This window comes from Tachysurus vachellii, chromosome 19 (genome assembly GCF_030014155.1).
Source record: "Tachysurus vachellii isolate PV-2020 chromosome 19, HZAU_Pvac_v1, whole genome shotgun sequence".
Classification (NCBI taxonomy): domain Eukaryota; kingdom Metazoa; phylum Chordata; class Actinopteri; order Siluriformes; family Bagridae; genus Tachysurus; species Tachysurus vachellii.
Window position 1 is genome coordinate 42,781 of NC_083478.1, and position 12,278 is coordinate 55,058.

General features: G+C 40.0%; 1 protein-coding gene across 3 annotated transcripts; it reads right to left on the bottom strand.

Moving 5' to 3' along the window:
• Positions 1-331: 331 nt before the first annotated feature.
• On the bottom strand, positions 332-9,309 carry LOC132861827 (PTB domain-containing engulfment adapter protein 1-like). 3 transcript variants are annotated; one of them, XM_060893414.1, is made up of 10 exons: positions 9,221-9,309; positions 5,883-6,043; positions 5,677-5,761; positions 5,521-5,592; positions 5,333-5,410; positions 4,784-4,921; positions 3,115-3,219; positions 1,267-1,326; positions 1,115-1,172; positions 332-562 (listed from the first exon to the last, which is right to left on the bottom strand). In XM_060893414.1, the coding sequence occupies exons 3-10, from the start codon at positions 5,719-5,721 to the stop codon at positions 513-515; spliced, it is 606 nt and encodes a 201-aa protein (XP_060749397.1). In that variant the 5' UTR covers positions 5,722-5,761; positions 5,883-6,043; positions 9,221-9,309; the 3' UTR covers positions 332-512. The 3 variants fall into 3 exon arrangements, with proteins under 3 accessions (XP_060749397.1, XP_060749395.1, XP_060749396.1); XM_060893412.1 differs by lacking the exon at positions 5,883-6,043 and having other exon boundaries at positions 9,221-9,299; XM_060893413.1 differs by lacking the exon at positions 9,221-9,309 and having other exon boundaries at positions 5,883-8,487.
• Positions 9,310-12,278: the final 2,969 nt, after the last annotated feature.

Consider the following 12,278-nt stretch of genomic DNA (forward strand, 5'->3'; position numbering starts at 1 on the left):
TCACTGCCCTCTCTGGGCCGGAGCTGTAATTACGTTCATCTAAGATGAAGAGTTTTCTCTTCAATAAAAAATAGTAAAATAGAGCAGTTTCTTTGTGATATTTCAACAACAATAACTGGTGTAGAAATTTGAGTTACACATTTATTTACCGGATGTACAGTGAACTACATAGTGTACATTATTATTATTATTATTATTATTATTATTATTATTATTATTATTATTATCAGTTGTGGCAATCATGGAACTTTATTTGGAAAAAAGCAATGAAAATAATCTTATTTTAATTTCTGTGTGTTTTTCTTGAGTGAATAATGGCAGACTGAGGAGGTTTAATTAGAGATTATTGTAGTTTAATACATTAAAATTAATATATAATATTAAAATCAGTTTCTCTCTAGCTTGTCTCAAACATTATCCAGTCCTTTGACATCACTGCTTACACACTCATCTGTGTGTTTCAGTTATGCAGGGGGGCTTCACCACTTCTTAACACACACACACTCTCTCACTTAGAAGTTTCTTTGCAAAGAGGTTGCATCTCTGCCTGAGTTGAATCTCACTGTAACAACAATAACAACAATAATTATATATACAATGTTTATACAACAATTCTGTTGTATTTTAATCTCAGTTTATATAAACTTTATTCTCTTTAAACCCGTACTTATATAGTAACTATTAAAATATCTAACTTTGTGTGTGGGGGGCACGGTGGCTTAGTGGCTTAACACGTTCTCCTCACACCTCCAGGGTCGGGGTTCGATTCCCGCCTCCACCTTGTGTGTGTGGAGTTTGCATGTTCTCCCCGTGCCTCGGGGGTTTCCTCCGGGTACTCCGGTTTCCTCCCCCGGTCCAAAGACATGCATGGTAGGTTGATTGGCATCTCTGGAAAATTGTCCCTAGTGTGTGATTGTGTGAGTAAATGAGTGTGTGTGTGCCCTGCGATGGGTTGGCACTCCGTCCAGGGTGTATCCTGCCTTGATGCCCGATGACGCCTGAGATAGGCACAGGCTCCCCGTGACCCGAGGTAGTTCGGATAAGTGGTAGAAGATGAATGAATGAATGAATGAATGAATGAACTTTGTGTGTGTGTGTGTGTGTGTGTACAGACCATGTGATGTGGGTTGATCTGTTTCAGAGTTATCCATTTCTTCCTCAGAGCTGTCTATCTGAATGAAAAGTAGTGTCAGAAAAGCTCTACAAACAGTGACAAACATTAAACAATAATAGTGTGTGTGTGTGTGTGTGTGTGTGTGAATTTACTCCTGCTTTCCCCTGAAGTTTATTTCTTAGTTCTGCATTCTCCCTTTGCAGCAATTTATTCTGTAGAACACACACACACACACACACAGTATATAGTTAGATATTTTAATAGTTACTATACAGTAGAGATGAGCCGGATACTCGGCTGAAACGAGTATCCGGTACGGATAAAGCAATTCTGCCGAGTACGAGTATTATACGAGTAATACGAGTCAATATCTGTGCTCGGATTGAATGAAAATCATCATTGTGTAGCTGATTGTGTCAGCGTTCTGTGATAGGCTAGTCACAGCGCCCCTCCCCTACAGTGATAGGCTAGTCACAGCGCCCCTCCCCTACAGTGATAGGCTAGTCACAGCGCCCCTCCCCTACAGTGATAGGCTAGTCACAACGCCCCTCCCTTACAGTGATAGGCTAGTCACAGCACCCCTCCCCTCCAGTGATAGGCTAGTCACAGCGCCCCTCCCCTACAGTGATAGGCTAGTCACAGCGCCCCTCCCCTACAGTGATAGGCTAGTCACAGCGCCCCTCCCCTACAGTGATAGGCTAGTCACAGCGCCCCTCCCCTACAGTGATAGGCTAGTCACAGCGCCCCTCCCCTACAGTGATAGGCTAGTCACAGCACCCCTCCCCTACACACATACAGATGTATTGTGTTGCTGTGTCTCGCTCTGCTCACTCACAGTCACACACAGAACAGCTCTCTGTCTCTCCCTCAGTCACTCGGGTTCGTGGGTCTTTTCCGTTAACGTTTAGGGTTTCTTCAGCTTTTTACTTCGGGTTGTAACGTTAATAATACGTACTTACTAACCAGTAGAGTTCTGGTAAACGTGGGTTCGTTCAGACGTGGTGCTTGCTTGGTAGAATGCGACTCGCATTGCGTCTCTGCCTGTCGGAGATTTTTTTTCTTTTTTAAACCTTCAGCTGGTTACCGGTTAAAACCCCGCCCATTTCAAGACAAGCCCCGCCTACTTCCGGGTTATGCCCCAATCACTCCAAGTACAGATACAGATAATTCATATGGTTAACAGATACGGATACAGATACAGATAATGCTGTACTCGCTCATCCCTACTATACAGTATAATTACAGGCTTAAAGAGAATAAAATTTATATAAACTGAGATTAAAATACAACAGAATTGTGTTTAATAAATACATTAATTATATCTGATATACTTTCTTTTAAATTTACATAATGTATAATTTAATAAAATCATTTCCAGTCAGTGTATTATTGATCATTATATAATCTATTTACAATGTAAAAAATTCTTTACATTAACACATTCAATTCACTGAATATTAATATTTGTTCATTTCACTTTAAAGTTTAATTGAATGAAACGTGTTAAATATCAGTGATTCTAAATAATAAAAATGTGTCAGACTTTATCAATTATATTATTATTATTATTATTATTATTATTATTATTATTATTATTATTATTATTATTATCCCCATTCCTAATTTTTTTTATAGCTGCAAAAAAAAAAAGATTGACCGTTTGAAGGTCCTTTACACCCACCAGGTGGCGACACACGGCGTTTATTTAACAGAAATCGTTCATTGATGTTATATAAACATCACAAACTGCACTTATGACCATCAACGTGGTCCAAACGTGGAATCAACATTTTAACATAAGAAATAGCCAGAATAAAAAACACTGTATACTTTCCAAACCAAATGCTGATCACTATCTAGTTCACCTTTTACTGATTTTTGTGTAGATTATCCAGTGCACTTAGAGTACAGAGAGAAGTTGTAATGGGACAGTTCTTGAGGTGGTTGGTGGGCCTGTCTAAGGGGGAGTGGACAAAACAGTATTGTGACATAGACATCACCTTGTGTCTGAGAGCCTCCACCACCAGGTCACGACTTCCCCTCACGCTGTCCGAGCGTCTGCTGGCCTTGACAGCATCACACATCACTGACACCAACAGGTGAGACTGAAGAGAAAAGAGAGTTTAGGAATATGCAAATTAGCATGAAGTCAAGAGTCAAGAAACTTTTATTTTTATTTCAACCATATATAGCTGACGCAGTACATAGTGTGCAACTTAGAGTAAATACTTCAAAACAAGAGACAGACGGACAATAAACTACACTACAGGACTGTTGAATTGAATGTGTAAAACATCATATAAACCGTGTTTATATGAGTGGAGCTGTGGGCTTGAGGAAGTTATTACACAGTCTGGTTGTGAGGCCCGAATGCTTTGGTACCTTTTTCCAGACAGCAGCAGGGTGAAAAATGTGTGTGGGATCCGTCGATGTTCGGTGGAGAGTGGTCGCTCTGTGCTCTAATGAAGTCAACCACCATCTCATAAGTTTGGTCAACATTCAGAGACAGGTTGTTGTCTCTACACCAGTCAGATAGCTGTATCACCTCCTCTCTGTGTGCTGACTCGTTGTCTGACTGATGAGACCCACTACGGTTGTGTCATCAGCAAACTTGATGATATGGTTCGATCTGTGCTACACAGCCTCGAGAGGTCCCAGGGCTCAGTGTGGTGGAGCTGGAGATGCTGTTTCCAATCCAGAGGTGTTCCAGTTGCAGGGGAGGAGTTCAGGGCCAGCAGGCTCAGGTTCTCAGTCAGGTGCTGAGGGATGATTGTGTTTATGCTGAAGTGATAGACAGCATTCGTATGTAAGTTTCCTTTCTGTCCAGATGGATGAGGTCCAGATGGAGGGTTGCAAAGGCAAACTGCAGGGGCTCCATTAAAGGTTGCAGCAGGTTCTTGATGTTCTTCATGATGAGCCTCTCGATGCACATCTTCACTATGCGTGTGAGTGTAGAGTGTGATGGGATGATGCATGTAGGAAAAATGGCACTGCTCAGGGAAATATCAGTGAAGACATTTGCTATCTGTTCTGCACATTCCCTGAGCACTGTGCCAGGAATATTGTCTGGTCCAGCAGGCTTCCGTGGGTTAACTCTGCATTGAGTTCTACTCAAATCAGCTGTGGTTAAACAGAGCACCTGGTCAACAGGAGGAGTGATGGTCTTCCTCGCCAAGTCGTTCTGCACCTCAAACCAAATGTAGACGTCTTTAGAAGTCTTTTAGCACATCCAAAAGGGAGGTAGTTTGTGACCGCCTGGATGCCCTGACACATGTGCCAGGTGAATCCGCTGTCCCGGAAGTAGCTGTAATCTCCTACCCTTACCTGTTAGTGAACTACACTGATCAGCCAACCACTAATTAGATCTTATGACATTTTCATTCTCATTTTTTACATCCTTCATTACATTCTCACTACAATGTTACTATCAGACCCATTTGATTATAATTAGCTTAGTTAGCTATCTAGCTTAGCAGTCATTTACATTTACATTTCTGGCATTTAGCTGACATCCTTATCCAGAGTGACTAACAATTGAGGGTTAAAGGCCTTGCTGATCTCTAAAAGTGAGACTTCAAGAAGGGTCAAAAGGATCTTAAGGATCAAATAGAACACATAAAATAACCCTAAAATTTATACTAAATATATTGAAAAAGAAATCTTACTCACAAACTTTGTGCTCTGGAAGACATAGCAGTGGTGTGAGTCGAGAGCCGGGTGTTTCGCCATGAAGCCGAACAGTTTGGATTGAATCTGATGAACAGCGCAGAAAGACACGGACGAGAGAGTGCAGGAGTACTTCATGAACTAACAGACAAACAGGCAGTGAAAGTAAGAGTGAGACAGAAGGTTATTGTAAGATTTAGAATGGTGAGAATGATTATATCATAGAATTAATTAACTACTCACATTGTATTGAGAAAGGAGGCAAAATATTTTGTGTTTAACAGATCCCAAATCCAACCCACTACTATCATACAGCACACTAAATAACATCTCAGAAAAATAATGAATATTATATTTTTATATAGCATACTATTTTTTATTTTTTTTTATAAAATGCTAAACTACTTTTCTGTATTCTAATTTAGACTAATTTAGTAATGAGCATAATTCATTACTTACTTTAAATCACAATTCCTTTTACTGACTTTGTATGTATCTATAAATGTAAAGAGAGTGTGTGTGGGGGTGGGGGTGGGGGGTGGGCAGTTTTACTTTAGTCTTAAATTCCAGGATATCAATGGATCTTCTGGAGAGAAACAGGTGAACTTTATTCTTTTTCTTCTTCTCTTTCTGTAAGAGAAACAGCACATTACATTAATGTGGAAATACCACATTACATTACTTTGCATAAATTTTCATGTTAAATAGATAATTTATTAATAAATTGAGAATGTGAGGACCTGCAGTGCTGCTGCAGCCTCCATCAGAATCTCCATTCCCACCGGACACGTCACCTCGACACGGCCAAGGAACTGGGGAATAAACACAGACACACATACAATTATTTTTGACTCTAGCTAACAAACCCCTGCTATTAGGGAAAAAACAGCACTCACTTTAACAGAGAAGTAAATTTCACTATCGTTTTCACTGTCACTCATCGCTGCTCACACAGTCCAACACAGAGGGGAAAAAACAGATCTGAAAAATATCAATATATATCCAGAGTTATAAATCATATTAAAACCACTAACCTGTTGCCATTTTTACAGTGTGTTCTTGGTGGCCAAGCAAGATACAGAAAGAATAATGAAAGACTTGCCTTTGAATTGTAAATTGAAAGTCGTGGCCTAAGGCGTCCCTGAGGGAAACAAGCCTGCATTATGAGGACTGGCTGAGGACTGGTGCTCCCTGTTCACTATGCTACCCTGGCATTCTGTAAGCCAAAGTTCAGTCTGACGACCTCAGGGCCAGGGTAAAGCTCTAGAGACACTCAAAACATGGATGTAAGTGAAGTGGGAATAGGGGAAGAAACACGATTTTCCACAGGGTGGCTCTAGGAGCCTGCAGCAGGGACTGAGAACCATGAAAAACTACAAGACACCGTCCTCTAAACAAAAAAAATGTGTATGCTTCCCTGGAAGAAAAGATAAAGACTTTTTATGCTAGCATTGAGGCTAGCAGGGTTCTTTGATCAGTTAACATTTCCAGCATTTTTGCTAACACCAGACATATTAAAGTTCTCCCTTGAACACCCTAAATACTTTAAACAGTTGTTCCTGTCCCAAAGAAAACCAACTCTTCCTGAGAACACAATTATTGCCCAGTAGCCCTTATCTTCATTTTGATAAAGTGCTTTCAAAGGCTTATTAGAGACTTCAACTCTTCATTAGCTGACACCCTGGACCCACTACAAACCAGATGATTTTTGTTGAATAAAGTTTGGCATTTAACACCATAATACCTTACAAGCTCACCACCAGGTTGTGGGTCCTGGGATTTTTTCCATCCTTTGTCAACAGATCTCCAACTTCCTGACAAAAAGACCTTCTTCATCAGCACTGGAGCCCTCCAGTCCTGTGCCGTAGATGTACTCATTGTACATCTACAGTTGTGTGGCTTCTTCAAACTCTACCACCATATTCAAGTTTGCTAACACAGTTCTCTGACCATGATTAAAAGCATGGAGAACTGGTGCCAGGACAACTTCCTCTTCCTGAATGTCAGGAAGACAAAGCAGTTGTTAGTGGACTTCAGCAAGAAGCAGGAGATGAACTCCAGCTGCTTCAGCTCAGCATTACCACAGTGGTTAGAGAGTGGACAGTTTCCTGTACCTCATTCACATCACACACATGACAGTCAATAAAGCACCTAATTATATATTGTACTGTGTATGGCTGTATATGTGACAAAGTTTTAGATGTGTTAGATGCAGAAAAAAGTGTCTGAGCGACTGAGACAAACTGTGATGTCTAGACAACTGGGTCGGAGCTTCTCCAAAAAAGCAGGTCTTATGTGGTGTTTTGGTTATGCAGTAGTTAATACCTACCAAAAGTTCTCCAAGGAAGATCAACCGGTGATCCAGCTATAGGGTCATGGACACCCAAGACTCACTAATGCACAGGGGGAGCACATTTGTTCCGATCCCACAGACGAGCTACTGTAGCACATACTGCTTATAAAGTGAATGGGCTCTAATAGGGGTAAAGGATGCTGGTAAACACAGCATCAGTAAATCAGTAAACACTGATGCTGGCCTACAAAGCCAAAAATGGACCAGCTCCCTCTTACCTCAAAGCCCTCATCACTCCTCGCACTGCACCCCGCACCCTCCGATCTACCAGCACTGCTCGACTGGTTCCACCATCTCTCAGGGTAAGAGGCAAGTATACTAGAAGACTCTTCTCTGTACTGGCACCAAGGTGGTGGAATGAACTTCCCCTAGAGGTCCGGACAGCTGAGTCACTGGATATTTTCAAGCGGCGGTTGAAGACCTACTTATTCAGGAAACACTTCAACTAGCACTTCTTTCCTTATCTTTTGCATTTATTAAAAAAAAACCTTTGACACTTTTTCATTGTAACTTTGAACAAATGTTTTAAACTCATGGTATCTTAAGTATGTAACTTAGTGATCCAGCATTAATGTATTCAATGTTAGAGATTTAAGCACTTATGTACGTCCCTCTGGATAAGAGTCTGTCACATGCTGTAAATGTAAATGTAAATGTAAAGGAGTTAGATCACAAAGAGCATCACATCTTGCTGTGTATGGAGCTGATGAAGCTGCATAGTTGCTCTAACTCCTGTAGCTCAAAAAAACCTCCTAAAATGGACACATGTGCATCAGAAGTATATCTATATCATTAAAACTACAGCATCAGATGGTGAATAAAAGGTTTTCAAATAAGGTGGAATATGTTGGGAAAAATTATTTCCCTGTGCTATGTGACAAATAAAGGGTTCTTCTAATCACAGGTATGTTATGATCACACACACACACCTCAAATGCAGTCCAGACATACACTCTTATTATACTCTCACTGTACACAGTCATTATTAGGGATGAGCGAGTACAGCATTATCTGTATCTGTATCCGTATCTGTTAACCATATGAATTATCTGTATCTGTATCTGTACTCGGAGTGGGTGGGGCCTAACCCGGAAGTAGGCGAGGTTGTCTTGAAATGGGCAGGGCTTTAACCGGTAATAATTAATTTGTAATATTTATAACACTAAACGAACCCATTAAAACGAACCCACGTTTACCTGAACTCTACTGGTTAGTAAGTACGTATTATTAACGTTACAACCCAAAGTAAAAAACCCTAAACGTTAACGGAAAAGACCCGCGAACCCGAGTGACTGAGGGAGAGACAGAGAGCTGTTCTGTGTGTGACTTTGAGTGAGCAGAGCGAGACACAGCAACACAATACATCTGTATGTGTGTAGGGGAGGGGCGCTGTGACTAGCCTATCACTGTAGGGGAGGGGTGCTGTGACTAGCCTATCACTGTAGGGGAGGGGCGCTGTGACTAGCCTATCACTGTAGGGGAGGGGCGCTGTGACTAGCCTATCACTGTAGGGGAGGGGCGCTGTGACTAGCCTATCACAGAACGCTGACACAATCAGCTACCCAATGATGATTTTCATTCAATCCGAGCACAGATATTGACTCGTATTACTCGTATAATACTCGTACTCGGCAGAAATGCTTTATCCGTACCGGATACTCGTTTCAGCCGGCTCATCTCTAGTCATTATAGTCACTCACTCATCTCACTCATCTTCTACCGCTTATCCGAACTATCTCGGGTCACGGGGAGCCTGTGCCTATCTCAGGCGTCATCGGGGATCAAGGCAGGATACACCCTGGACGGAGTGCCAACCCATCACAGGGCACACACACACACACACTCATTCACTCACGCAATCACACACTACAGACAATTTTCCAGAGATGCCAATCAACCTACCATGCATGTCTTTGGACCGGGGGAGGAAACCGAAAAGCTAGAACCTTCTAGAGTTCTCACCATTTTTATAAACAGTCTGATCTTTTATTTTTTTATTTACATAATCACTAAATCACACACACACACACACACACACACACACACACACACACACACACACCAACTTAAATCATGAAAACGCTTACTTTCTCAGTGTGAAGGTCGTGACAAACTCGTCCTCACCCTGACGTTCTCTTTGCTTTAGACTCTGAAGTTAATCACTAACTGAACTCTGTGCTTCCTTATTGCTGAGTGATTATCAACTCTGATCATGTTACTGTTGCTTATCATCTTTACCTTAGATAATAAACACTAACACACACTTCCTGAAAGAAACAGTGAGCCTTAGGAGAGCAGAGATAATAGAAATAACAATTAATTAATATAAATAGTTAAATTATATCCATTTGTAAAATGGAAATTCAAAAACCATGCTTGGTCTGAGGTTTTTTGGGACAAACCCTAACAAAAAAAAAAGGTAAATAAGAAAATGGGAGGAAATGTAATGATGGACATTACCATTAGGCGGAGCTGCTGAGTGACATGTGTAGATACAGACTATTACGTTGATACGTCTTGCTGTTTTAAAATTCACTTCAATCATTTTTATTTGTAAAGTGCTTTAAACAATAAACACTGTCTCAGAGCAGCTTTACAGGTTTATAAAGTTACAGAATATAAATTATTTATCCCGAATGAGTTCATCAGATGTGGAGGTGAACAAGAGTAAAAAGAGAACCTCATCCTCACACTGAGTGTGTGATTATAAATCATTATAAATCACCAGAGAAAGTGGGATTATTCAATTCAATTCAAAGTTTATTTGTATAACACTTTTTACAATTGACATTGTCTCAAAGCAGTTTTACAGAACATAAACATAGAACAGAAGGTTATTATAAAGAATAATATAAAGATTAATATAATACAAAATTCAAGATTAATATTATATATATTTAGTTCACAATGTGTTTGTATTTATCCCCAATGAGCAAGTCTGAGGTGACTCAGGTGACTGTGGGGAGGAAAAACTCCCTTAGATGGTAAAGGAAGAAAGCTTGAGAGGAACCAGACTCAAAGGGGAACCTCATCCTCATATGGGTGACACTGGGGGTGTGATTATAAATATACAGTCTGATAAATGTTGTATTGGTGTAAAAGACCACATGGAGTTCAGATCTCCTCTTTAGTATCACAGAGTCTAACTGGAGCTGGTAGATCTGTAGATGTCTCAGGATCCTCACAGAGTCGCCCTCATCTCAGTGGAGGTCCAATATCTTCATCACACGGAAGACAATCTGAGCTGGTACAATGTCTGGATGTCTCAGGATGGGTAGAAAGAGAGAAGCAGCGGAGAGGAATTAACGTATCTGCTGTTTATAATATTAACAAGCACTAGATGATAATGTGCATTTGGTCTGATGTAATAGAGCACAATATTATGGGATGTATTATGTGTACGACTAAAGAGATGAGTTTTTAATCTACATTTAAACTGGGAAAGTGTGTCTGATCCCCGAACACTATCAGGAAGACTATTCCAGAGTTTGGGAGCTAAATAAGAAAACGCTCTACCACTTTTAGTAGACTTAGATATTCTGGGAACTACCAGAAGTCCTGAGTTTTGTGATCTCAGAGAGCGTGAAGGATTGTAACTTGTTAGAAGACTAGTTAGATACATGGGAGCTAAACCATTAAGAGCCTTGTACGTAAGTAGCAGCAGTTTGTAATCAATTCTAAACTTAACAGGTAGCCAGTGTAGAGATGATAAAATTGGGGTTATATGGTCATACTTTCTTGTCCTAGTGAGAACTCTGGCAGCTGCATTTTGGACTAACTGTAGCCTATTTATTAAAGATGCAGGACAACCACCTAGTAATGCATTACAATAGTCCAGTCTAGAGGTCATGAAAGCAAGAACTAGCTTCTCAGCATCAGATACAGACAGGATGTTTCTCAGCTTGGCAATATTTCTAAGGTGAAGAAGGCTGTGTTTGTAATATGGTGATATGATTTTAAAGACAAGTTACTGTCTAATAAACACCAGGTCTTTCACTGTCGAGCTACTAGTAACAGTACATCCCTCTAAATGGAAGTTGAAGTGTGAGAGTTTCTGTGTACTGGTTTTTGGACCAATAAGTAGTATTTCTGTCTTATCAGAAAATTACAGCTCATCCAGTCTTTTATCTCTCTAACGCACTCAGTTAATTTAGACAATTCAGCTATTTCATCTGGTTTTGATGAGATATATAACTTTGTGTCGTCAGCATAACAGTGGAAATTCATACCATGTCTTCTAATAATGTTCCCTAATGGAAGCATGTATATCGAGAAAAGCAGAGGTCCTAGAACTGATCCTTGAGGGACCCCATAATTAACTGGTAATAAACTGGAGGATTCACCATTTAATTCTTAGAATTTTAATTCTAACCTGTGATTTTGTAAGTGATCTAGGAGAATGTTGTGATCTATAGTGTCGAATGCAGCACTAAGGTCAAGTAGAACTAATAGTGACATACAGTCTTGGTCCGAAGCTAAGAACAAGTCGTTTGTAACTTTAACAAGTGCAGTTTCTGTGCTGGGGCCTGAAACCTGACTGAAACTCTTCAAAGATATTGTATATTGTTCTCCTGTAAGAGGGAGCTCAGTTGAACAGACACAAACTTTTCTAGTATTTTAAACATAAACAGAAGATGTGAAATAGGTTAAAAATAGGTCTAAGATGAGATGTGAAATAGATGTGAAATAGGTCTGTAATTTAATAGTTCATTAGGATCTAAATTCTGTTTCTTAATGAGGGGCTTAATAACTGCCAACTTGAAGGATTTAGGGACATAACCTAAAGATAGTGAGGAGTTAATAATATAAAGAAGATTCTCACTAGCTTTATATAACACTTCTTTCAGTATTTTAGTTGGAATGTGGTCTAGTGAACAAGTTGTTGTTGTAGCTGTAGTAATAAGTTTATCTAACTCTTCCTGTCCTGTACTTGTAAAGCACTGTAGTTGTGAGTGTAGAGCTTTAGGTGACACTGGGTCATAAGATGCTCTCATATGTTGAACATCAACTATTTTGTTCCTGATGCTTTTAATTTTATCAGTGAAGAATCTCATAAAGTCCTCACTACTGAACTGTGATGGAATAATAGTGTGTTCAGATTTCTGTTTTTTTGTTAATCTAGTCACTGTGTTAATAAAAACCTGG